Here is a 24814-nt window from a genome sequence, read left to right on the forward strand (position 1 = left end):
GTAAAAACGATTCACATATGCCTGTGTTGTTTTTATAAATATTACAGACAGTATTGAAAATGTTTTATTAAAATGAAAGTTAAATACAAAAAAATTAACTCTCTCTCCCCCCCTAGAATCACACCCCATCGACCAAACAGCAGCAGTTTGTTCAACTTTACTCCTATCAAAATCCCTAGTAAGTTATGTCACCAGCAAAACATCAATGTGCGGTTAAAAATGTTGAGGTTATATTTAAATAATAGTTTATAATTATTTGAATATATCTGTACATAATGGCTCTGTCCTTTTTTGGAAGGCGGCTTCTACCGGGAAAACAGTTTCTTTTTCATTCGTTGAGAAACAATGGTTACGTTGTATTGTATGTTTTGTAAAAAACAACGTGTCCTCGCCCTAACTGCATGTGTATTTTTAGAGTTCCGGAAATCGGCGAAGATTTACCAGAAAAAAATCCCCTTCTTCAAAACGATGGCCTTCCTGAGTTTAATAACATCACAATTGAGCAGTGTATGGCTGCAATTGCAAAACAAACTTTAGAACTGGAGTCTGGGGTTCGTGATATTGAAAAGTTATTACAGGAAAAGGAACCCACGAATATATTTAAAGAAGTTTTTCAAGTTCTAGAAGAAATTGGCGCTCCTTTGGATCTAACATGGGGTTTAGCTAAAACATTGTATTTAGGTAATAGTACTTTGATGCCTACAAAAAGCTACTTATCAATTCATGATAGAGCAAAAAGGGCGCGGGCTGCCAAATTTAATAGCACGCCAATTTATGAATGCGTTAAAAAAGAACTACTAAAAGAAAATGTCAAACGCAGTGACGAGGAAACGAGAGTCTTAAAGAAGTTTGCACTGGAAGGTAAACTAAATGGCTTAGAACTTCCAGATTCGTCAAAAATTGGATTGAAACAGATTCTAAACAAATTGACGACGGAGAGAACACAATTTAAGCAAAAAGTGGATATCTGCTCAAAGCAATTTTCTCATATCATACATGATGTTAATGTAGTAAGGGATTTTCCGCCTGATTTGTTAAAAATGGTAGCACAAAATTCAGACAAGTTCCTTGAAGGACCATGGAAAATCACTCTCGAACCAAATATTTACATGCCAGTAATGGAGAACTGTCCTGACAGAGAAATTAGGTGGAATGTGTGGCAAGCTTTAGTAAATCGTGGTTCTGGTTATGGTGACCGAGACTTGGCTACTGGAATACATTTGGAAGGAATCAGATATGCGCGGCGAGATCTTGCAAAATTACTGGGTTTTGAAACTTATGCTGATATGTCAATGGAAACAAAAATGGCAGAAAGTGTTACCAATGTGAACAATATGTTACATGTTTTATTGGAAAGAGCAAAACCAGCACAAGACAAAGAATTGGAAAATTTATATGAGTTTGCTTTGGAACGAGGTTTTCGTGGCAGCAGAATAGAATTGTGGGATGTACCTTACTGGAGGAATAAACAAAGGAACAGTTTATTTAATTACAAAGAAGAAGTTTTCAAGGAATACTTTCCTTTACAAACCGTCCTAACAGGGTTATTTGAATTATGTGAAAAGTTGTTCAATGTTACAATTAAGCAGAGGAACAACATTTCAACTTGGCACAAAGATGTTAAGTTCTATGATATTTTTGAACATCACCAGAGTGCTCCAATTGCCGGTTTTTACATTGATCCTTACGCGCGAACAAATGAAAAAATTAAAGTTCAACAAAGCAATGGTTGGATGGTAGGGATTCAAAATCAGAGCAAAATTACAGATACCAGACCTTTAGCTGCTCTAATATTCAATTTTGAGCCACCAGTGGGAGAAAAACAATCTTATCTCACTTTTAAAGAGGTCAAATATCTCTTTCATAAATTTGGTCTAAGTCTACAGCATTTAATGACTAATACTAATTATTCTGAAGTATCGGGATCTTCCAATATTGAATGGGATGCTGTTGAAGTGAGTGGACATGTTTTTTCGCATTGGTTGTTTAACAAAGAAGTAATCAATTCTATTTCTTCTCATCAGCAAACAGGCGAAAAACTTCCTTCAGAAATGTTTAACAGTTTGATGAAGGTGCATAAACATTTAGCCGGTTTAGATTTGTCAAGAGAACTTTATTTAGCAGCTTTAGACTTGGAACTACACTACTCCAAAGAGTACTGGCTAGATGTAGTAAAAAAGCTATGGCCACAATTTAGGAGTTTTCCTCTTGATAAGCTAGATTCACATCCTTGTTCATTTACCCAAATCTTCATAGAAGAGTGGGCGGCGGCGTATTATTCACATGTTTGGTCAAGAATGATTGCTGCTGATGTTTACAGTGCTTTTCATGAAGTGCAGGGAGATGAGCAGAAAATTCAAGAAGTTGGAAAAAGATTTAAAAACACGTTTCTAACACTTGGGGGAAGTTGTCACCCTAGTAAAATTTTTAGAAGTTTTAGAGGTCGGGATCCGTCACCAAACGCATTACTTAGCTCCTTAGGACTGAAACGAAAAAAAGTGGAAAAGCAATAACTTTAATTTTTAATGTATGTGTTATATTAAACGAAAAACAGTGATTAGGTGTCATTATTATCTTCATCCAACTTTTCTAAAGCGTCGTTTAATTTACAACTGAAGTCTTCGTTTGGTAACAACGTGAGGCTAGCTTTAAGTTCATCAATACCTTGTTTAACAAAACCTAAATTAACTAACGCTGTGCCACGTCTGCCTAAACAGAAAGCACGTTCTCGTAAATTTGACGGAACTTCTGGTTTCATTAAATCCAATGCGCTTGAGCAGTCTTGAACTGTTTTGTTATAATTTCCTGTGAATATAAAAAATATAATGCGCTGTGCACCTAGTGTGTGTTACTTACCAAGGGCTAAATGCGCTTCAGCTCTGCCTACGTAGAGATCAGCAAATTTATTGTTTAATTGTATCCCAAAACTAAAAGCACTGACGGCTGCCATATAATTTCTGCTCCTCAAAAACTCGTCGCCTTTACTTTTCAAAAACTGGGGATTGTGTTCTTCTGGACGAAGATCTTCACTAATAAACCCGACGGATCTTCGAGCTTCTGCTTGTTTCTGGAGCCATTCGTTTTCTTCTTCAAGCCGAGATTCTCTACAAGGAGTAGGAAACTCTCGCGGGGTAAATGTTACATTAAGGGTTTTGGAACATCTTGGTGGAGGAATTGGTGACGCCACGTGTATCTTGCTTGTTTGATGTTCGACATTTTTCCGGCAAATATGTTTTGCTTTTTGTTTAATTTTAGACTTTTGGGAATCTTTGCATATATCCATTTCTTTTAAAGCATTAGCTTTTTCATCCTGCTTTATGTTCTCTATTGTTTCGCGTTGTTTAGCGTCTAAAGCCATTTGTTCACGAACTGCCAGTCTCTTTAATTCAGCTTTTTTATTTTTCAGTTCTTCACGTTCCTTCTGCAGTCGTTGATGTTCTTCTTCTATATATCGCTTCTTTAGTTCTTGCTTCTCAGACTTGCTTATTTCGGGTTCTAATTTTTCCCACATTTGTGTCTGACACTTGATTAATTCGAACAGAACATGATTCGTTGCTAAAGTGCACTTACTTTCTTTAATTTTTATAGGGTGTAAGAGGAACACTTCAAAGAAATATTGTTCAAAGGATACTTTAATATATAATTCAGAATAAAATATATCAGTTTTAGAGTGATGAATTCCTCTTAGAGGAACTTTGATGCATACCATATTTTCAGTTTCGCTCCAATCTGGATCTTTTATTATAATAGGCATTTTTATCTTTTGTGCTTTTATATGTCAGAATATTGAAAGTGACACGATTTTTGTATTATTTCTGTAGCAATAGAACAATTGTTTTTACTGTTATTTTGTAGTAGGTAACTGGTTAACTATTTCTGATAAATTTTCTTTAAACTGATTTTACACCGGTTCACCACGACATGCTTGGTATCCAAGACAAGTTTATAAATGTTAAATCAATATCCAGCAACTGAATCAAAATCCGGTCTACTTTAAATGCGTGCACGAAAATATTTGAAGCTATTTTTGTAACATTATGAAGTTTTTTATTTGATGCTAATTTTTGTCACTTTATTTTAGCGATTTATAGTACTGCAGAGTATTTAATAAAAAAATTATAAAGTTGCTAACACCTAGCATAATGTACACCGTAACTTAACTTGTAGTCATTAATCGACTGGAATGGATTTGGCTAGACTGCTGGCTCCCGACGGTGGTCCGTATTTAAACATCTATCGCTTCTTCTGGAGAGTTCGCGATCGCTGCTGTCTGGAGAGCGCGATGCAAAATATTCCTCCTCTTTGAGGAGGGAAAGCTGTGAAATAAGCCTGTGAGGACTTATTTCCCAGCTGCAAAAACCTCTCCATCTTTCAAAAATTAAATCTTATAAATCGAGACAAATATTCGATAATTATAAATTTAAACACACAAAGAGAAGAAAAGTCTTAATTAAAGTAACTGGATGGTGATACCCACATTATTATGATGATAAGCTGAGTGAAGAAAACAAACTACGCAGCAGATTCGCGGCGGGAAAATCTGGTATTGCAGCTCAACATTCGCATGAATAATGACAATGAGAAAAAACTCTACATTTGGCTGCGGAGCCATCACAGTGGAACCGTACGGTTTTTTTTTTTGGGGGGGGGGGGGGGGGAAGGCGTTCAAATGAACACCAAGTTTGATAAAATGGCTCTAAATCAAACACAAAATACGAAGAACAAAAATTGTTTATTCCTTCGTTTCTGGAGTGGGAAAAATCTATGAACCAGCTGCAAGAATCCTCTCCAGCTCTCAAATCGAAGCAATCGTTACCAAGTCAATGCAAATATCTGAACATCACAAATTTAAACATACAAAGAAAAAAAGAGAGAAACCGTCTTTACAGTAATTAGATGTAAATATGTACACAAGTTATTCCGACAGCTAAGTGAAAATAAACTACGCAGCGACAGCAGCGCGAAGGGCGTCTCCTCGCGACACAACGCGTTATGGATTTAAAACCTAAACCCTACTTTTATCCTCTCAAATAAGGCAGCCGGGTAGTCCGATGGGGTTGAAAATTGGGTATTACATAAACATTTATGAGAAGACGACCCTATCATTACATTTAGAATAGTTCATTTATGGCTTTAAAATTAATCTTAAACATTATTGATCCATTTTGAGAGAAAACAACTTACAAATTTTCGTGCCCTAAAATAATAACATCGTAAACACTGAACAATGGAGGGACACGGGATTTGTGATTGTTTTTGTTATTATTTGTGTATCTTCGGTCGACAAGCTGAATTTGGAGATTTTATTACTGAGGTACATATTTCCATAACGCATCGAACTCGCCTTATTTTGATGTCTACTGCATTTGATATTTGTCTATTGAGTTTATTTCACATGTGCTTTGTTTTAAAAGTAATTAACTTAATTAACTTGAATTAATGCATAATTTAAACATCTCGGGTAAGAAGTTATGAAGTGTGGAGAATGTAGGAATTTAAGTAAAAACATCCAGAAATTCTAGATACTATTGTTGCAAACAAAAGATTCTACTCTATCAGCAAACATGTCACCCAGCACCCGTCTATCACGAAGAAACGTACCACGCGAGCAGGCCGTTACGGTCGCAAACTCGTGGTTAGAAATCCCGGCTATTGGGACAAGCCGCGAGCGTCACGTCATCCCGACCGCTCCCCTGACTTCTATTCAAGATCCGCGTCTTTTGTGCAGATGGCGCGATAAATCCCGCCAGCTCGACTAGGAACCGCGCCCTCCGCTTTGCCACGTTTATCTGTCTTATTTACCTTAATTCCATTTAAATGTTCACTTTTAATAACTCTGATGATATTAAACTACAATCAAACAAGCGTTAAAGTTTTAAAAGAGCAATAAACAACATTTAAATTCGCCATACACTCTCGTGAAGTTTTAAACAGTAAAGAATTCCTATGTGAGATTAAGTTTGAACAACAGACAATTTATATGATGGAAGCATTAATCAACAAAATATTTACGTGGTCAGAAGAAAAAGATTTGAGTGAGGTAAAACTTGTGCAGAAAAAAAATTACCTAGGTTAGGAACTGCAGAGCATGAAAATTTACGTTCAATTTAAATTATACATCAAAAAAAATTACTGAAGCTAAAATTGCGAGAAAGAAAAAAATTGCAAAGCTAACAAAATTACATGAGGTTAATATTTGCCACACTTTAACAACGATTTAAACACAGAATTTACATGATGTTAAATTATGCCACACTTTATCAATGATTCAAACAAAGAATTTATATGATATTAAATTATGCCGTGATTCAAGCGACTGGTTACTTAAAACAATTAGCTTCAAAAGTTTATATCGTGGACTGTCCCTAGCTTATCTCAAACAAACACATGATAAATAAACACAAAATGCATCCCGCGTCGCGAGAAATGCTTCTCGGTGGTGTAATTTCTCAGTTTCGAGAAAAATGTCTCGGTGATGATGATGATGATGATGATAACTGCCTAAGGGCAAAAATTTTAATCCCCCCGTCCTTCAGTGCACGATATTATGAATTCTGTCGCACTTTCCACGGTCCTTTTCCCAAAGTGGGAGAACGTTGGGTTAATTTAACTGTCGTAAATGAACTATTAGCAATCTTGTGTGAGGAATTAAGAAGTGTTATAATGTAAGTATAAGTATCCAGAAACCTTATTTACAACTTGATAAACAAAGGAGTCCTGACTAAGTGAATTTCATGAAATCTCCTACCAATTGCTTTATCTGAACAATTTCATGACTGTTAAATTGTGTTAGAACCAGTAATGATTAAAATTCTAACATGAACTGTGAATTTACAAACAACAAAACAAATTTACACCACGTGTTGGCGTCGGTCGAATATTCGCATATTTCCGCTTGGAAAAACAGCAATAATTCGCTACGCTCGTTCAGGAAACTACGATTAATTTTTGTTAAACAAAGGCTTCCCTCTTTTTTTAACTACCAAACCAACTAAACTTAATCTAGCTACCTTACCGCGTGCTTTCACTCACCAAAACAAAAACAACAGTGGCGCGTCACCACTCTACAAAGCAAGCACACTTCACTACCAATCCTCTCACTAGGTACTCCCCACAAATTCCTCTAGAAGGGCTACCAACTACCAAAAAAGAACTTAACTTGCATATTGTTGCCTATGTTTAATGATTTTCTTAATGATTTTTTTTTTTCAAATTAAAATTATTCAAATGCGATTTCGCGCCATTTTTTTTTCAGCGCGAAATTTTAGTTCAGATTTGGTCACCACAATAGTTAGTTTTAAATCGTTATTGTTTTCAGCTTGAAGAAGAAATTTAATTTAGTGCACTGCAAATAAAGTGCATAAAGGCGCCAGCAGTTTTCAGTAGAAATTTTAGGTTTTTTAATATTTGAAGTACATATATTGTAGAAGGTAAAAATAGCAAAAAAACAGGAAATACTATTCTGAGAAAAATGTTAGGTATTTCACCAAAACTGTTGGCATTTTCTGGCGCTAAATCGCTGACAGCAGTGATATACTACATCTTATTCTCCTCCTCGTAAAGATAGTTCATGACAAACCAAGTAACGAGAACGGAATTATATCTTATCGTACTATGTCACCCTTCCTCGGTGATTCTACTCTATAGACAAGTTAACACACACTCCATACTCCTATGTCCAAAAAACCTGCCGCATATTATTTCTTTATCCGGTCTTCGCAAACTAACCAGCTACTAAACTAAGCTCCCCATGAAGTTTCAGTTTAATTTCAACATCTATTTGGGCAATAACAAAACCGCAAACTTTAAAGTGTCGCGCTTTCGCCACACGAACTTGCACCCTTTTATTTCAATTAAGTTCAAATTCTATCTCTTGAATTTATAACGATGACTAAATAAGTATTAAAATTACGTACTTACCTAAATTATTTAATTCAATCAAGAATTTCAACCAACAAAGAATTTACATGATGTTAAATTATGTCACACTTTATTAACACTTTTAAATGGTGTGTTATTCCAAGTTATTAATTAAATAAAAAATGCGTTCACCAATTACCTCGTGAACCGAAACCCCACATCACATACAAACAAAAGAAACACATCAATACAATCAAAATCACAATAAGTGAAGAAACGATGCACTCTAGAACGGCGCCGTCGAGAATAAATATTCGAATTCAAGCCGCAAAAATATTATTAAACCTGTAAGAAAATAAGTACACCTGACAAACTATTAAACCTGTAGGAAAATATGAAAGCCTACGAATCCACGATATTAATTTGACTGATGGAAATTTTTAGGTCCTTCTTCTCCAAATGGATCAACGAGTGGGAAGATGAAACTACAAACTAAATTTAATCTACTCTTAATTCTCACCACGTGGTTACAGTCATGGTATAAGAAGTCTTCTGCATTGCGAACCTCTAACCCTAACCAACTATCACTGCTACCAGCCTAAAAAGTGGCATTCCCTAATTCTGTAAGCTGTCTATCATAATGTGTATCCTAACTGAAGATCTCAACACATGGTTACCTAAGTTTGAACAATTTTTTTCTGATTTTTAAATTTTCAAATATGGTTTAGCGGCGTTGTCTCCCCTCCCTTTTTTTTTCAGCGCGAAATTTTAATTCAAATCTGGACACTGCACTGCTTATATTATCTAAAGGCATTTGTCTGTTCACAAAACTTGATATAAAAACCGCCTCAAATATAGAAAATTTGAAACTTTAAATGTATACTGAGGAAACAAGGTCAATCGTTATTAAATGCCATAACTCATCTCAAATTCAATAGGTTTGAAAAATCAATTGTTGGCGAACATTATGTTGTTGACAATACCCTCAGAACTGACGAAGTTTGTTTATTAACTACGACAGTGGAATAAACTTAACTTATTCCACACATTAAAGTTACGTCAAAAATTAACGTACAAACGCTAAGTGCACATGGTATACAACGTTTAGCATTTAAACCCAAGGTTTAATCCTTAATATTCTTTCCTTACATATTGACACTCATATTACCACACAAGTGCTGCCGCGATTACTAAACACTTTCGGATCCAGTATTTGCGATTAAAAAAGAACTCTCTATTTGTCCTCGATTTAACTCGACTGACTTGTTGAACAGGATGCTAATAAAAATTTACAAATTTACGTAATATAGGCTTTTTTCATGTTTCCATGTAAATTAGTGTTTTGGGAGTGTAGAGCGACGACGAATATGAATGAAGTGGAAGTTGCTCATGTCTCAACTTGTTAATGTTTGTCTTACAACGTGATATTGATCGGTTATCAATTAAAGATCAAATTTCTCCAGTAATAATCCCCGATAACTTTATTTCATTGTATTCTCATTTCGTACTATTATTCCCTCCATAATTTGAAATAAACAGATCTTATCTTCCTTAATAAAACCAATAGAAAGTTTCTGAAAGCGTCACGTGTCAAAAAAAACCGTGACGAGGTTACGTCAGAGCGCTTGACAGTTACTTATTGTGAAAATAGATGTAGGTCTTCAATTTTTGAGTATTTCGTTTTTGTAGACACGCTCGAATAATGGCAGAAGCAGCAAGTAAAGACCAGTGTACTGAATCAGAGACCAAAGAATCCAGTGAAAAAAGTTTGTTTGTAATAACAATGCGTGTGCCATTTTTGACGAATATGTTTCAGGTGACATTTTAGAATGTGCTGTTTGTTTACAAACGTGTGTTCATCCAGCTCAGTTACCTTGTGGTCATATATTCTGTTTTTTATGTGTAAAAGGCATAGCCAATCAAAGTAAAAAGTGTGCGATGTGTAGACAGGAGATCCCCCGAGACTTTATCGAACAACCAAACTTATTGGAAAAACCCCAACAGACGGAAGTGGCTGAAGGCTTCGATGGTGGCTACCAATGGTTCTATGAAGGAAGAAATGGTACTCCCAGTAACTTGATCTTTACTTTTTTAAATGTCAAACTTTAAGGTTGGTGGCGGTATGATCCTCGTACAAATGAAGATATAGAACAAGCATATATATTAAATTTGTCAGAAATCCAAATTTTAATTTGTGGTGAACTTTATGTTATTGACCTTGTAAATTATTGTCAGTATTCCAAGAAAACACCTGGACGAAAAAGAACTATTAGACGTGATAGAACTGAAAATTTAGTTGTTAAAGGCCAAGCTGGGCTAAAATAGCTTTACTCTTTTTAACAATACCATTTGTAATTTTTAAACATACCCAAAGATCTTGTTTATCAGTTCTGTAGGGAGTGTTTTAACCAAATGTGTTCATTATAATTTTGTACAATATTTTATTAATTATTTTAGTCACCTACTCAGGTTTTTTTTGTTAATGTAGTGTACACATGGTGTTTTTTTAAATGGTATTTGTCAATTTTTTTCAAAACCTTCTTATTTACAGGATGGTGGCAGTATGATGAACGAACTAGCAGAGAATTAGAGTCATCATATAAAAAAGGTGAAAGAACTTGTGAATTTCTGATAGCAGGATTTTTGTACATAGTGGATCTAGAAAATATGCTACAGTTGAGAAGAAATGACCCTAGTCGTCGAAGAAAAATCAAAAGAGATTTTGCCACTATTCCTAAAAAAGGTATTGCTGGACTAAGGACTGATGAATCAACAATTGATATGTCTACAGAATCAAGAAATGTTGAAGGGAGAACAGAAGATAATGTAGTACCTATTACACCTTCAAATACACCTCAAAGTCCAACTAGCGGCAGAGAATCTCCAAGGGATGAACAAGATATACAAGCCACAATGGAAAGAATCAGTTCCTTACAGCTCAACTCTGCTATTAATGAAATAGATACCTCAGTTGAGTCTGATCAGGAATAAATTTAATTGCTATTTAATCAGGTTATTTATTTTTCGATCAATTTATTGTCACATGTTAAAAATCTAAATCGTATTTTAAAATTAGAAAAATTGGAGCACAATCTCTTTCGCTATCATTTTAACTAAAATAAACTGTATGTTTGAATTTTGTAACAATAAATGATTATTTGTTTATCAATTTTTTATTTAACCACCAAAGTTCTTTGTAGTCTTTGTGACACTGAGCGTACAATTTACACAAGATTTATTAAAGTCATTCTGATGTGGATTATTTGTACTTCTGGAAATAAGATAGCGCGCAACTTTGTTTTTGGTAGTTGATATTCGCAATTGGTCGCCTACATTTCTATTTTTTGTGGTTAAATCAAACAGTCGCTTTATAAAATACGTTTTTAATAAAACATTTCATCAACTGTTTACACGTTTTGCAATGTAATACTGGTATGACAAAATACAGCACATAATAACAAAAGATAAAACTTTCAATAAATACAATAATTTAACAAAATATACATAAAATCGTAACAATGAAGGGTATTTGTCAAAAAGAACAGTCAATGATGCAAGTCATGATACAATCAAATCACTAAATATATTAAATTTAAAAATATAGTACAACAGGTACCTGAAACAACAACTGTAAATTTTTGGATGATGACTATGATAGCTTGACTATTTACAAATTGTTAACAAACATAATTCCATAATGTAAGGAACAGGTTTGTTGGACTAGTTCTGTTATGTTCAATTTTCTTCGTGTTGTGTGTTTGATTTATTACCCCACATCCACTGTATGGCTCGATTGAAGTTCAATAAAATCCAAGGAAAAAAACCTCCGCCACTTAATACTTTCCCACACATAAATTTCACATAATCAGTAGAAATCATTAAGGAAATATTTTTGTATTATTGCGACACAAAGAATTTTACACAAAAAAAGGATATTAGATTGTCCAAGGCGGGTGGCCCCCATTGATGTACAGAACATACATAAAACCGTCTTTGCAACGACCTTTGATGGAGTAATAGTAAGGCAAAAAACTGTGGAGTCTAAATCTGTAAGATTTTCGGTTAAAGAAGAAACGCAGCTTCTACTACCTACTTCCTATGTTCATAGAACTTTATGGCAGCTGAATTCGTTGTAAGCACGTGCAAAAAAACAGCTTTCACTTTTTTTCGCTCGCTAGTTGTAAGGTGTGTGATGAGTGAATCCAACAATAGAGAAGCTATCCCATTCCGTCGATACTGTTTGAGTACCCCAAGTGACAAAATGTACGCAATGTCTGAACGTTCAGCAAATTTCTTTGCAAGGATACCTGTATCTTCCTCATTAAGACTAGCATAAGGTTTAATTTCCGCAACAATTAAACCAATTATTGATTGGTTGTACACCGCAGCAAGAGAATAAAACCTGCTTCATGTGCAAAAATTTTGTCAGCTTGGATGAAACAACAAAGTAAATGTATTGGTATATAGATACCTGGTGCTGGAAGTTATTTCCTCGTACCAATAGAAGGGATATTCAATAGGAAACCAATCCTGACACAAGGATCTTACTTCGTCCAAATCATCAGGGCACAAAAACCGAAGTTGAACGTCTCCTAAAGAATACAACGGTATTTGATCTTCGCTCATATCGTGCTCTCCAGTGGAGCATTTTCCGTTTGACTGATACCTAAATTTAAAATAATATTGCTATTTATTTTCAATTAATTGTCGTAATTGGTGATAATTAAAAGCTGTACAAACCAATTAATTCCGGCCATTAATTCCTCTTATGAACACACCAACTGACTAATCTGACTTTTTTCTTTCATTTTTAAACAGAATAATTTTTCAGAACTCAAGTATTTTGTCATATTTTTCTGATATCTCAAAAGCCATTTGTTTTCAATTGAACAAATGACTCATCCAACCTAAAACAGAGGGCGCCACCACTTGTCATAAATAACCTTTCTCTGGTAAGCTAATAACTGTCACAAGTGTCAATTTCTGTCATTTAAATTTTCAAGTGTCAAGAATTTAATTTTTATTATTACAAAATTCCTGCCACCACGCGCGTTAAAACTTTAGAACTGTATCGCTAGTACGAGAAACTTTGTATTTAGGTTGTGTTAATGTGTTCAAATTAGTATGACGACGTTAATTTAATCATTGTAATTTAACCTAAAAAAATCTAAACAAAAACACGTGTAAGAATGTCATCAATAAATATTCAAGGATTTACAGGTATTAACTTAAAAAAATATTGTGAACGAATTTTGATAATTTTGTTTTATTTTCAGTTCTTCCACTGTACTTTTCTAAAGAAAATTCTGGTTATCACAACATATTTATCAAAGAACATTCTGTTCGAAGTTACGACGAAAAAAAGCCTCCTGGCAAAACTCTGTTTGCTGTAAATATACCTCCATATGTAGATGAAGATAGTTTAAAAAGAGTATTCTCTGTTGCTGGAAAAGTGAAATCAGTATATTTACAAGAGTCTGCAGTAGAAAGTGACAATAAAGTAAAGTCAGGTTTTAAAGTGGCTTACATTGTATTTAATAAACATGAAGAGCTCTTGAAGGCCTTGAAGATGCAGGAATTGGATCCACTGTCATCAAATGAAAATCCAGTCTTAGTAGGACTAAGCAAGTGGGTACATCAGTACAATTCATCTATATATAATCATGAAAAACTAAGTGAAGAAGTGAATAAATGTATAAAAAATAGTGATAAGGAGGAGGAAGAAAAGAAAGCCCATGGAAAAGAAGAGGTGGATGATGCAGGTTGGACTGTTGTAACAAAGAAGGGAAGAAATCCTGGCTTCGCAAGAAAAGAAAGTGTTGAAAATAAAATTATACAAAAAAATAAACTCAAGTCTAGGAAAAAGGAACTCAAGAACTTCTACACATTTCAAATAAAAGAACAGAAAATGAAAAATATAATTGCACTAAGGAAAAATTTCCAAGATTCGAAAGAAAAAGTTAATTTAATGAAGAAAATGAGAAATTTTAAACCATTTTAAATTCATAAATGAATTTATTTTAAAATTTACTTACATTCTTTATGTGTATTAATTACTATGCTCATAAGTTTATTAAATGGAAGTTGTTGCAACTGGTGTATTAAGTCATCTATTTTTCCATAAACACATTTTGTTGATAAAGCGACTTGGACAGCCTGAGCAAATCGGTCTAAAGCTAACTGCAAATTACTTTGTTTGCCAGTTTTATTACTATACAAAAGAATAAATCTCAATGATGTGGCTAAATGTTGCGCACAAATCGCCTTTGGTGGAGTTGTATGAGGTATCTCAAGAATACTATTTAGTAATGCTAAGTGTAAATGACTGTATAGTTGTGAATCTTGTTCATACATAGGCGCCAGCGTACACCATCTTATCAACCCAGCAATAGCTGTTGTAGCTTCCATTGCAATTGCACCTGGGGGTAAAGCAGCTTGTTTTTGTTGTGCAGCTATGCACAGATGAGCATTTTGAGAAATCTGAAACGAAATTATTACTCCACAATTGATACTAAAATTTAGTATACCCATTGTGTGATAGTTTGCAGTAAAGACTCAGAAGGATATGGCTGATCTTTTTTCTTTGAATTAAAGTAGTTTTCTGCAACCGCTGTTAAAAAATTCGCTGTGAATTGTGGCGCCACATCTGGTAATATTTTCATTCTGTCTGCTGCACTAGGCACTAGGTGAAAATAGTCATGTACAATTGCTTGCGCTAACTTGCAACTGTGAGCAGAAGTGCATCCTAGTTGTTGCATCCATGTACTGGCAGATGTTAGAATTGCTGGTGAAGGGATTCCAATTGCTAAAGATACGAGTTTACTCAGGATTCCAGCCCTTTGTAACGCAGTGGTTCCACTAAATAAGGACAGAAAAACTGTATTTCGGGCTGCTTCATTTGTAAGTCCATTGAAGTGCTCGAATAGAATTTCCAACAGCTGAAGTTCTAGTAGGGCTGACAAGGGGGAAGAGCGCTTGTTTCCGCGTCGATCTACTTCACAAAAGATGAATTCTGACATGAGGTCTAGGGCCAAGTCCATGTTCTTTATGCTGGTGATGCGACCACATATTAGCTCCCCTAATTTGAAAAAAAAAATAGATTTCCCCCAAAATGTATTAACATGCATACCTATTTTATTTAACGCTTCCTTAGCACATAAAGGAAATTCTAATTTACGTAAAGTTTGCTTCAAATTTACTTCAGATGCCGCTGACATATTTTTACAATAACAAACGATTCCGATAATTTATAAAATCATTGATTTCTTAATTATCCTGAAAAATTGCTTTAAAAATTCACTTGCTTTTGAGGTTGGAGAAAAATGTTTATTTTCTTCTTGTATTTTTTCTGACAATCTTCCGGCCAAGTGTCAACGGATGTCAGGTGTCAACTGTCAAAAACATAACCAAAAATATAACGAGAATCAGTTTTTAAAAATATCAAATATTCTACATCTTACAAGAAAAGAAGGAAAAAAAATGGTTATTGCCCTTGGTTTGGAAGGAAGCGCCAATAAATTGGGCATTGGAATAATGAAGGATGGCAAAGTATTATCAAACTGTAGGAAAACATACATAACACCTCCTGGAGAAGGATTTCTACCAAAAGAAACCGCTGAACACCACAGACAAAATGTAACAAAAGTACTTAAAGATGCCATTGATCAATCGGGTGTTAAACCTTCAGAAATTGACGTTATTTGTTATACCAAAGGGCCTGGAATGGGGGCTCCTTTAGCAAGTGTGGCAGTAGTGGCACGAACTATTGCACAACTTTGGAATAAACCATTGTTGGGAGTAAACCACTGCATTGGGCGTATCCTTTTATTTCATAAACTACGATTATTTAAAACTAAATACATTTTTCTTAATGGTAGTTAGATATTGAAATGGGAAGATTAATAACAGGTGCTGCAAATCCTACAGTTTTGTATGTAAGTGGTGGCAACACTCAAATAATAGCATATTCGAGGGAGAGGTATCGAATTTTTGGTGAAACTATTGATATTGCTGTTGGTAACTGTTTAGATCGTTTTGCACGCGTTTTAAAGTTATCAAATGACCCAAGTCCAGGTTACAACATTGAACAAATGGCTAAAAAGGGGAAGAAATACATACAGTTGCCATATTGTGTAAAAGGAATGGATGTGAGCTTTTCAGGCATATTAACATTTATGGAAGAAAGAGCAGAAAAATTTTTAAAAGATGGATATACCCCAGAAGATCTGTGTTTTTCTTTGCAAGAAACTATTTTTGCTATGTTGGTAGAAACAACAGAGAGAGCATTGGCACATTGCAACTCACAAGAAGTTCTGATAGTGGGTGGTGTTGGTTGCAATGAAAGGTTGCAAGAAATGATGAAGCAAATGTGTGATGAAAGATGTGCCAAATTGTTTGCTACAGATGAAAGGTTTTGTATTGATAATGGTGTAATGATTGCACAAGCAGGGGCTGAAATGTTCAGTTCTGGTACAAAAATGAAATGGGAAGACTGCTTTATTACACAAAGATATAGAACAGATGAGGTTAAAGTTACATGGAGAAATGACTAGTGGATAGTAATAATAAACTGTAAATTATATTTTTAAATAAATAAGGCCACGTTTTTTGTGTTATTTGTTAATTAACCCTTAGAAAAAAAATGTATTGAGATTTTCAACCGTTTGGGGATTTTTTTGTGCGGCGTAATTTCTAGGGGAAAAGTGAAAGTCTCTAGATTATCGAGTGATGGAGGCGCTTGTCTTTTGAGAAGACGCCATTTCCTGAAGTAGAAGGGAAGAGGTGTCGGAAGTAGATGTAATTAAAAAAACGTTAAAAGCAATTTTTCAGTGAAAAAGGCCGTTACGTTCTGCTGCAGGAACTGCTGAACAAAAAATAAGGTAAGATACCAAGTCTGTGCAACTACAGTGCTCATTAAACAGTTCCTTCTACCTAAGAATTGTGTTTGCGTTATAAGTATAAATACAGTTAAGTCGATAACCGAAAAATCAACGTAAAAATCGTACAAGTACGCGAAAGACTCAGTAGTTTGTGTTGTGAATTTTGAAGTTTAAAGTCAAGTAAGTTAGTTCTTTGGAAAAAATGTTAAACATGAAGAAGCGAGATATAATCAAAAAGTGTTTTAATGGTAGCAATGGAGCTGGCGGCAGACCGAAGGTAAGATTAAAATAACATCGGTCTCAAAAAGATTAAATCAAAAGTGTTAGCAGTTTTTTTTTTGTTGTACAAACCCTTGTTTGCATTGCTAAATTTGTAACAAAGTGTCTTACTCCCTTAGCTTCATAAGTCACTGATAAAATGGATTCAGAAGATTCACGTGAAGCGTCTTCTGGCAACGAAAGTGATAGAAAAGGACCACGTAGTCCAAGCAGTTCCAGATCTAGAAGCCGAAATTCACAAGCCGGTTCTGTTATAAGTAGATCTGCGTCACCACAAAGCGGTCCAGAATCTCCTCGATCGCCGGGTGCAAGATCTGCTTTAAGTCGATCTTCTTCGCCAGATAGTAGATCTGAAACACACTCCCGATCAAGAAGCAGAGTAAAGTCGCCAGGAAATGCTTCGTCACATAGTTCACCAGCAAGTCGCACCCGCTCTCCTAATTCACCAGACTATCACCCAAAATCGCCTGTGAATGGAGACGGTCCGCGATCTCCATCTCCTGCGAATTCATCTCGCTCTAGCTCACCTGGTGATCCTAAAAGTCCTGTTTCAAACAATGAAGATAAACATTCAGTAAAGTCAGCTAGTAGTCGTAGCTCTAATAAGTCTATTTCACCTGACAGAGTCACAAATGTTTCTGGCGGGTCAGGTTCATCACGCGGTTCAAGAACGGCTAAAAGGTCAGATCATGAAGATGGAAACACTTCAGATTCTAGTGTGGCTAGTATCGATTCATCAAGCCGTAAAAATAAAAATATTACAAAGAATGTTGATACGCTACCGGAAGAAATTTCAGATGGTGAGTATGCAGTATTTGAATTTATGTGCGTTCACAGAATAGTCGTATCTAGGTGACATGGAATCTGATCATGAAAAGGAAGTAATTGTTAAAGAAAAAGAAGTTAAAGAAGTGAGAAGAGAAATTAATATTAATCATGAAGACTTGTCTGACGTATCTGATTTGGATGAGTCAATTGGAGGGCCTTCTGACGACGAATGTGATAATAAAGAAGACAGAAAACAAAATGGTGAGACAAAAAAAGATGACTCGGAACTATCGATTCCTGAGAAATCAAACCGAGCAGAGGATGGTGAAGAGCAGTTGGATTTTGAAGCAGAAGATGGTGAATGTGAGATGGAAGACAAGAAGGAGAAAGAGGACAAAGACACAGGGTCTATTATAGAAGATGGTGAAACGGCTGATCAAAGAGAAAAAGAACGAGATGAGCTTGAAGAAGGTGAAGTTACAGATGAAGATGAAGTGAGACCTGAAGAAACAGAACCCAGACCCGTTTGTAGATTTTTCTCAAGAGGACAGTGTACATGGGGAGCAAGTTGTCGATTTTTACATCCTGGCGTTACAGACAAAGGTATTTTTTCTTTTGATAATGTGACAATCAGCAACGTGGCAATCGTGCATGCATATTTGGTTTTGTATTAAACTTACACATGTTTTTAATTTATCTAGGTATGCAGATTGTGTCAAAAATTAAATTTGAACTATTATATTAGCCATTTATCTGAAGCATTATTTGAGAGACTTTGAAATTTGATAAGATATTAATATTGATTTAGATGGATAAATTGACTCAAGTTGTAGTGAAGCATCAGTTTTGAGAATTGGAGTCTGTGTACTAATAAATTCATATCATAGATTGATGTGTATCTCATCTTCAAAGACTACAAATTTTATTTACAATTTTGGCGTGAAAAATTGGCAATTCCCGAAAGTGAAAAAAAATTCTGGAACAATAAACTAAATTTAAATAGTGGTCCCTTGATACAATTAGTTAACAATTTTTTTTCACAACTTTAAAAAACATTTCTATGGGACAACTTATTTTTCTACACACAAAACATACTTGAGTTATTCATACAATTTCAGTACAGATTCGTTGTTGTGTATTGTAATCGAGTCCGTCGACCGACTCTTTACTTTTACATTTTCTCGACGTTTCATGAGCCCTATAATACGAAGAAATAGGTCTCCCGTTTCCGCCAAATTTTGTATTTATATTAGGAATATCATGTAGGTAGATGGTAAAACGCTAACCAAAGTTTGTTTAATCATCCCCACCAATAACGTGATGACGTCACTTTAAAATTGTACATAGTAAATGGGTTTTAAATTGTATAAATTAACATAATCCTACACATGTAGTTTATGATTCCGTGTTGAATTTTTACCCGAAACGTTCAGATTTTTTGGAAAAAAATCAAAATTATAAAAACATTTTGCAATTTAATTTTGAATCTGCAAAACCGAATGCTATGAAATCTTGCAGATGTTTTAAGGTTATCATAGGCACGATAAATTTTTAATCAAAATATATTCACTTATCCTCTCTAAAAATTGATGACGTCAGATCAAAAGTTTGCCGAATAAATAATTTTTTGGATTTGCGTATACAGGTGACTCAAAAAAATTAATGAATGCTTGAATTTATTTTATTAATTTAATCAGGAACTACAAAACCGAATGCTTTGAAATCTTGGAGATGTTTTAAAGTTATCATAAGCCTTCGCGGTGTCCCAGAAAGGTCTACGTAAGTTGCGACGGTACGCAGGTAGTACCCTTATTGAATTAAATTGCATTTAAAAGGCTAATATGCATTATATGTTCGTAATTCAAAAAGAAAATTAAAAAAAAAATAAAAACTGATCCAAACTGATATATGCGTCCTTGCAAAAATGTAAATGACATCAGCACAAAATTTTGTAATAGAAAAACTCACTTGTAACAAACGGTTAGCACGTTTCTTTACATTTACTCAAACCTTAGATACATATTTGTATTTTAGCTTACAATGGTTGCCTTAAAAAACAATAAAATTCGCAAAATCAAATCGTTTAATTTTTCGAAAGATCTGGATTATTTGACAAGCTATACTTTATGGGCGAGGAAAGTTCTGTCGAAGTAATCTTCGACCAATTTTTTATTAAAATAATCTTGCATATTATATACAACAAACACTGAACTTGAACCCAGCACCCAACAAAAGTGTAGGATTATTTAAGTTGCGTTTTATCTATATTTCTAGTTCATCTCAAAAAGTTATTAAACAAGTCTTTAGAATTAGTAATAGAGATCAAATCTTATTTAATTGCCCCGAAATTTTGAGAACATATCCTTCAGAAAAACAACAGAACAACAGAACAAAATGCTTCTGCAAAAATAACGGCAGTTACTATACGAGTATATAAATTTTTTTAACATGTTTGAAACATGGAGCTATTTCTTATAAAATGGAACGAAATTGTCTGTTTTAGGAAACTACACAATGTTTGAATTAATCCGGCCTGTAGTTCCGGGCGAATATGGCAGAGAAGAGAAAAGTTATGGCCGACCAGAACCCGCTCCTATGGAATCAGCCTGGGAGAGAGGACTTAGAACCGCAAAAGAAATGTTACGGAAATCAATAAAACGCAAAGAACAGGACATCGATTTTGAAGAAAAGAAGATGAATTTAAGTTTAGCACAGGAAGAATTTGACAAAGAAAATGGCTACTACGGAAGAGTTGCATCACCGGAACCGAGGTTAGTGTCGGAGTTATTGGTATGAAATTTATTTGATGTAATTTTTGATAGGTATGTCCGTCACGTACCTGTAGAATATCCACCAGTAGTTCGCGCGCCGCCTCCTACTGAGGAATATTACGGACGAAGACAAGTTATATATGAACCAGATTATGTTGCACCTCCTCGGGAACGGGTCAGAACCTATAGGGAATTACCGTCGCATCGAATGCCAGATTATTACAATAACAAATATGAAGATGAAGCTGCTCCAACGAGTACAAAGGTTTTTTGATTTTTTTTATTGTATTATTAGTTAATGTAGAAAGCTTCATTCAGCAGGCCCGCAAACCTAAGCGTGAAGTAATAGTGCAAAGGGCAGAAGAGAGGCCAGTTCGAGGAGATGAATGGTCAGATCCCTGGATGAGATCGAAATCACCTGCTGGTAGAAAAAGTGGGAGAAAACGGTCGTATAGTTCTGGATCCAGTTATTCTTCGAGCAGGTGCGTCTGTTTGTTATTTTTAAAAATATAAATTATTACGACGAAATGAAATGAAAATTAAAGTACCATTTTTAGTTGAGTTAATAATAATTAATTATTATGCTCTCAATTTACAAAAAAAAAAATGTACGCTTGTCAAAATATATTTATTACATAAAAGAGACAAATTAACTAAATTTGTTTTAAAAATCACCATGTTTTACTTTTGAGAGAGGTTATTTGAATAAATTATCATTAAGTTAGTATTATTAATAAATGTCGACTAAATTTAAATTAATTAAGTTGTCAATAATTTCACGTGCTTAGTCATGGAGTCTCTTGCCTGTTCACTAAAACTGAAGAGGTTATGTTACGTACAACATTTTTTTAATCAATGTTACTTCTTAAGAAGTTTTCTCAATAATGTATGTGAGCTTTGAAAAGAACTGATTTTTTAAATAAAACAGAGTCAGACCGAGGACACGCAAAAACAATAACCCAAACAAACCAACAAACGTCATTGGTGCAGCAACCCCACCCAGTGGCGTACGTACTGGTGTTCCATGTGTTCGCCGGAACACGGGCCCGCTTATGAAACAATAAAGTCATATTTACAGTCGTCAAAAAGTTCTGCCCGACTTTAAATTTCCCCCACTGTACCTTCACAAAAAAATCTCTTTTTTTGTAAACAAATGATACAAAAAGAAAAATATAAATGAACTTTGACAAAATTAGAATTCCTAAAATTATGCAGCGTTATTCAAAAATTTTAATCTGTGTCATCAGAATTTTCATTTTCTTTGGCTTATTCACACTCCTCAGTCTCCAGTTTCAAAAATATTTCATCTGTTCTGAATCATTCGCAAGTACCTCTGGATTATTGTGCTTATCGGTTTCACTTTAATTTTTTTTTAATATCAATTTTAAATGATTGCAACAAGTTTTGTTCTTTTATTAGACCATTATTTGTTCCATTTTCCAAATAAAAAGCGTTGCAGCTATTTCAATGTCGTAATTTAAGTTAAGTCTAGTACTTGTGGTTTATGAATCCGGCTTAATTTGGCACTTTTGGTATCCACAAACTAGATTTTCTTAATTGCACTTTAGGGGCAGAGAAAGTTCTGCCTAAACAATTTTAAACCAATTTTTAGTGTTAGCCTTGACCTGGATTCAACGTGCAACCAGGCGAAATGTTTAAATTGCTAAAAATTTGCTAAACAAAAAAATACGTTCAAAGCATTTTTGTTTGTCATTTTTTTTAATTTTAAATAGTTTTCAATGGTTCTAGACGATGTGTCAGTATTTTTTCTATAGAATAGTTTTAGTTCATATTAAATAAAACTACAAAAATTTATATGAAGTCTTCAGAAGGACGAAGACCCTTTAAAAGTGTTTTGTCAACAAACTGTATTATTTAACGGTAGTATGATATTTTGAGTCAGAAAATATCCAGATATACCGAATTTTAGTGCAGTTCAGTTCATATATTAGAAATCATACACAAAAAACAAAAGATCGAACGACTACATATGTACGGAGAGAGCAATAAAAAACAGAATCAAAGACAGACATGAATTTTTGAAGATTTGCCTTTGATAGAGTTTTCTTGTCAGAGTTCCATCAATTTTAAAGTTTGATCAAAGACAAACTTGCTAAAATCCATAGCTGATTTTAATGGTATTTTTTTAATGTTCTCTCGATATATGACAAGAACTATTTTATTCATGATTTTTTTTTTTTTTTGTGGTTCTACTGATATAAAAAATTCGGTGATCTATCTGAAGCTTTAATGTGTTATGGTGATCGGGACGAAACTTAAGAATACATAATTCTTTTCAGTTCATCTCGAAGTTCATCAGAGTCTAGTCGTAGTTCATTCAGATCAAGATCAAGATCTCATAACAAAAGAACGGCTAGATCACATCGAAGTAGACATGTTTCACCGTCAGTTATCGTGTCTGAAAGAAAAGCTGCTAATGAAAGAGCAGCTCTGATGAATCCCCCTGCACCAAGAAAGCGTGCGCCGTCGCCAGGTACGTTTTCAAATTTTTTTTATTATTATTTTTTTTAACACTTCTTTTATCAGGAATGATGCGGGTGAGTGCAACAAATCCCCCAGCACCTCTGAAAGAAGATCAGTTTGGACGTACACGAAGTAAGATGGCAATAGCTGCAGCTTTAGCACGCGTCAAAGGTCGTAGAAGATCGTCAAAATCGTCGTCGGACAGTTCTGGTTCAAGTTCCAGCGATTCGGACTCTTCGGGTTCGAGTAGTTCTTCAAGTCGTGAAGGAAGTTCCCCCAGAAGAGCCTCCGGTTTGTGATTATTTTTCGTTTTGTTTATGGTTTATTAACTGTTTATTTCCAGGGGTCGATATTTCTATAGTTAAAGCTATGGATGCGCTGAAGGGTGGCGCTGCAGAGAAACGCCAAATAAAATTAAATTTGAAAAACCCAGTAGGAGTACGTAAACCGGAAATATCAGACATCGCGCGTAAAACGGAGGCGCTACAAGGAAAAAAAAGACCCGCGAATTCACCGCCCCCTATCGACCCAAAATCTAAAAAAGCAACATCACGTAGAGAGGAGCTATTAAAACAGCTTAAAGCTGTGGAAGATGCAATAGCCAAAAAGAGGTCAAAAGTGAATTGAAGATGGTTATGTTTACGTAAATTCCTTTATAAGGAATTTTGCCTAAACCACTGTTTCAAAGAATTTTTTTTTCTTGACACGTGGTCGATGTGTGGTGTCAGCACTAATAATTGTAGAATTGTGTCATTGATGTGTTACATGGATGATTTCAAATTAGGTGCTTTTTTCTAGAGTAAGTTAATAAATGACTGACGTTTAGCATTGACTTCTGGTTACTAGAATTAGTAATTATTCACGTAAATTCAATTGTGATTTTAATAGCCTGTACAATATTAGTGTAATAAATCAAAATTAACTTCATTTTTTTTGTTTAGGTGGTACTATCTGTACAATTTTTTGAGTTGAAGGTAATATGTGCCTATGATGATCAAAAGACTTGATGAATTCTCGAATAAGTATTATTAAGGGGAGATATTCAAAACTTGTGTTGAATGTATTTTTTTTGTTACTAGTAGGGAAAAAACGAAGATAAATTTTCGCAGCTTCATGTCAACATGACAAATTTCATACAAGTATTAGTTTATGCTTTACAGCGTATGTGCATGATGAGTTGATATAAAATCTTTTCTTTGCAAAAACTGGCACCATCATATTATGTTTTTAAGGATTGAACAGAATGTTCTAAGGTGTCTCCTTCATATTTATTTATACAATTTATGTAAAATAATTCATGTACCTAGTTCTTACACTGATTAGTTGTACTTTTAAAAATGAGTAAATTATGACTTAAAGTGGAGGTTTTTATTTCGTCTTTTCCTGAAACCATAAGTACATCACAGATAGTTACATTTTTAGTTTTTTTGACTCGAGTTTTCATAAGCATACAGAATTTATTTATGTCTGGGGTGCTCTTAAAAACCTATCAATGCAGATTGGTGTCACAAGCGTACCAGTTTATTCAGAAGGTAAAAATAAATCATTGGAGTTTCCTGATTGGAAACTTTTTGGTAACGAAACCGTTTATTACATATAATTTAAAACTGCGTATTACTTTACTTACTGTTCTGCTATTTACTAAAATAAAATATTTGTGATCATAATTTTTTAAACCTCTCTGAGGTGGCACCTCTTTACAACGGACACTTTCTGGTTCTGGCCGTTACAAAGAGTTTTCATTATATCTATTTTTTGCATTTAACTACTAAA

General features: G+C 34.5%; 8 protein-coding genes across 11 annotated transcripts; 5 read left to right on the forward strand and 3 right to left on the reverse strand.

The window, feature by feature from the left end:
• The first annotated feature begins 117 nt into the window (after window positions 1-117).
• LOC135134853 (uncharacterized) lies at window positions 118-2557 on the forward strand. The gene is made up of 2 exons (XM_064063709.1): window positions 118-361; window positions 416-2557. Exons 1-2 carry the CDS (start codon window positions 276-278, stop codon window positions 2511-2513), a joined length of 2184 nt encoding a protein of 727 aa, XP_063919779.1. The 5' UTR covers window positions 118-275; the 3' UTR covers window positions 2514-2557.
• Window positions 2495-4075, reverse strand: LOC135134854 (dynein axonemal assembly factor 4-like). The gene is made up of 2 exons (XM_064063710.1): window positions 2857-4075; window positions 2495-2805 (listed from the first exon to the last, which is right to left on the reverse strand). The coding sequence occupies exons 1-2, from the start codon at window positions 3752-3754 to the stop codon at window positions 2558-2560; spliced, it is 1146 nt and encodes a 381-aa protein (XP_063919780.1). The 5' UTR covers window positions 3755-4075; the 3' UTR covers window positions 2495-2557.
• Window positions 4076-9447: 5372 nt separating this feature from the next.
• On the forward strand, window positions 9448-11023 carry LOC135134934 (E3 ubiquitin-protein ligase RNF146-like). The gene is made up of 3 exons (XM_064063834.1): window positions 9448-9626; window positions 9677-9922; window positions 10412-11023. The coding sequence occupies exons 1-3, from the start codon at window positions 9563-9565 to the stop codon at window positions 10849-10851; spliced, it is 750 nt and encodes a 249-aa protein (XP_063919904.1). The 5' UTR covers window positions 9448-9562; the 3' UTR covers window positions 10852-11023.
• A 204-nt stretch (window positions 11024-11227) lies between these two features.
• LOC135134892 (N-alpha-acetyltransferase 60) lies at window positions 11228-12789 on the reverse strand. 2 transcript variants are annotated; one of them, XR_010281407.1, is made up of 6 exons: window positions 12601-12789; window positions 12332-12526; window positions 11954-12265; window positions 11797-11907; window positions 11532-11728; window positions 11228-11476 (listed from the first exon to the last, which is right to left on the reverse strand). XR_010281407.1 is itself a non-coding variant. In XM_064063771.1 (5 exons), exons 1-5 carry the CDS (start codon window positions 12615-12617, stop codon window positions 11596-11598), a joined length of 768 nt encoding a protein of 255 aa, XP_063919841.1. In that variant the 5' UTR covers window positions 12618-12789; the 3' UTR covers window positions 11228-11595. The 2 variants fall into 2 exon arrangements, 1 of the variants encoding a protein (XP_063919841.1); XM_064063771.1 differs by having other exon boundaries at window positions 11228-11728.
• Window positions 12790-12856: 67 nt separating this feature from the next.
• On the forward strand, window positions 12857-13918 carry LOC135134893 (ribosomal RNA-processing protein 7 homolog A). Its single transcript, XM_064063772.1, has 2 exons — window positions 12857-13080; window positions 13137-13918. Exons 1-2 carry the CDS (start codon window positions 13050-13052, stop codon window positions 13859-13861), a joined length of 756 nt encoding a protein of 251 aa, XP_063919842.1. The 5' UTR covers window positions 12857-13049; the 3' UTR covers window positions 13862-13918.
• On the reverse strand, window positions 13856-15198 carry LOC135134891 (integrator complex subunit 15). Its single transcript, XM_064063769.1, has 3 exons — window positions 14990-15198; window positions 14388-14938; window positions 13856-14340 (listed from the first exon to the last, which is right to left on the reverse strand). Exons 1-3 carry the CDS (start codon window positions 15075-15077, stop codon window positions 13888-13890), a joined length of 1092 nt encoding a protein of 363 aa, XP_063919839.1. The 5' UTR covers window positions 15078-15198; the 3' UTR covers window positions 13856-13887.
• Window positions 15199-15237: 39 nt separating this feature from the next.
• On the forward strand, window positions 15238-16468 carry Tcs3 (Threonyl-carbamoyl synthesis 3). The gene is made up of 2 exons (XM_064063773.1): window positions 15238-15676; window positions 15742-16468. Exons 1-2 carry the CDS (start codon window positions 15238-15240, stop codon window positions 16410-16412), a joined length of 1110 nt encoding a protein of 369 aa, XP_063919843.1. The 3' UTR covers window positions 16413-16468.
• A 113-nt stretch (window positions 16469-16581) lies between these two features.
• Window positions 16582-24230, forward strand: LOC135134968 (zinc finger CCCH domain-containing protein 18). 3 transcript variants are annotated; one of them, XM_064063885.1, is made up of 9 exons: window positions 16582-16739; window positions 17138-17818; window positions 17871-18389; window positions 20290-20557; window positions 20609-20822; window positions 20876-21039; window positions 22858-23051; window positions 23105-23332; window positions 23385-24230. In XM_064063885.1, the coding sequence occupies exons 2-9, from the start codon at window positions 17158-17160 to the stop codon at window positions 23666-23668; spliced, it is 2532 nt and encodes an 843-aa protein (XP_063919955.1). In that variant the 5' UTR covers window positions 16582-16739; window positions 17138-17157; the 3' UTR covers window positions 23669-24230. The 3 variants fall into 3 exon arrangements, with proteins under 3 accessions (XP_063919955.1, XP_063919957.1, XP_063919956.1); XM_064063887.1 differs by having other exon boundaries at window positions 20879-21039; XM_064063886.1 differs by lacking the exon at window positions 16582-16739 and adding an exon at window positions 16747-17016.
• Window positions 24231-24814: the final 584 nt, after the last annotated feature.

This window comes from Zophobas morio, unplaced genomic scaffold (genome assembly GCF_036711695.1).
Source record: "Zophobas morio isolate AGI-343-1 ecotype UQ-CSIRO unplaced genomic scaffold, CSIRO_AGI_Zmor_V1 ptg000024l, whole genome shotgun sequence".
Taxonomy (NCBI): domain Eukaryota; kingdom Metazoa; phylum Arthropoda; class Insecta; order Coleoptera; family Tenebrionidae; genus Zophobas; species Zophobas morio.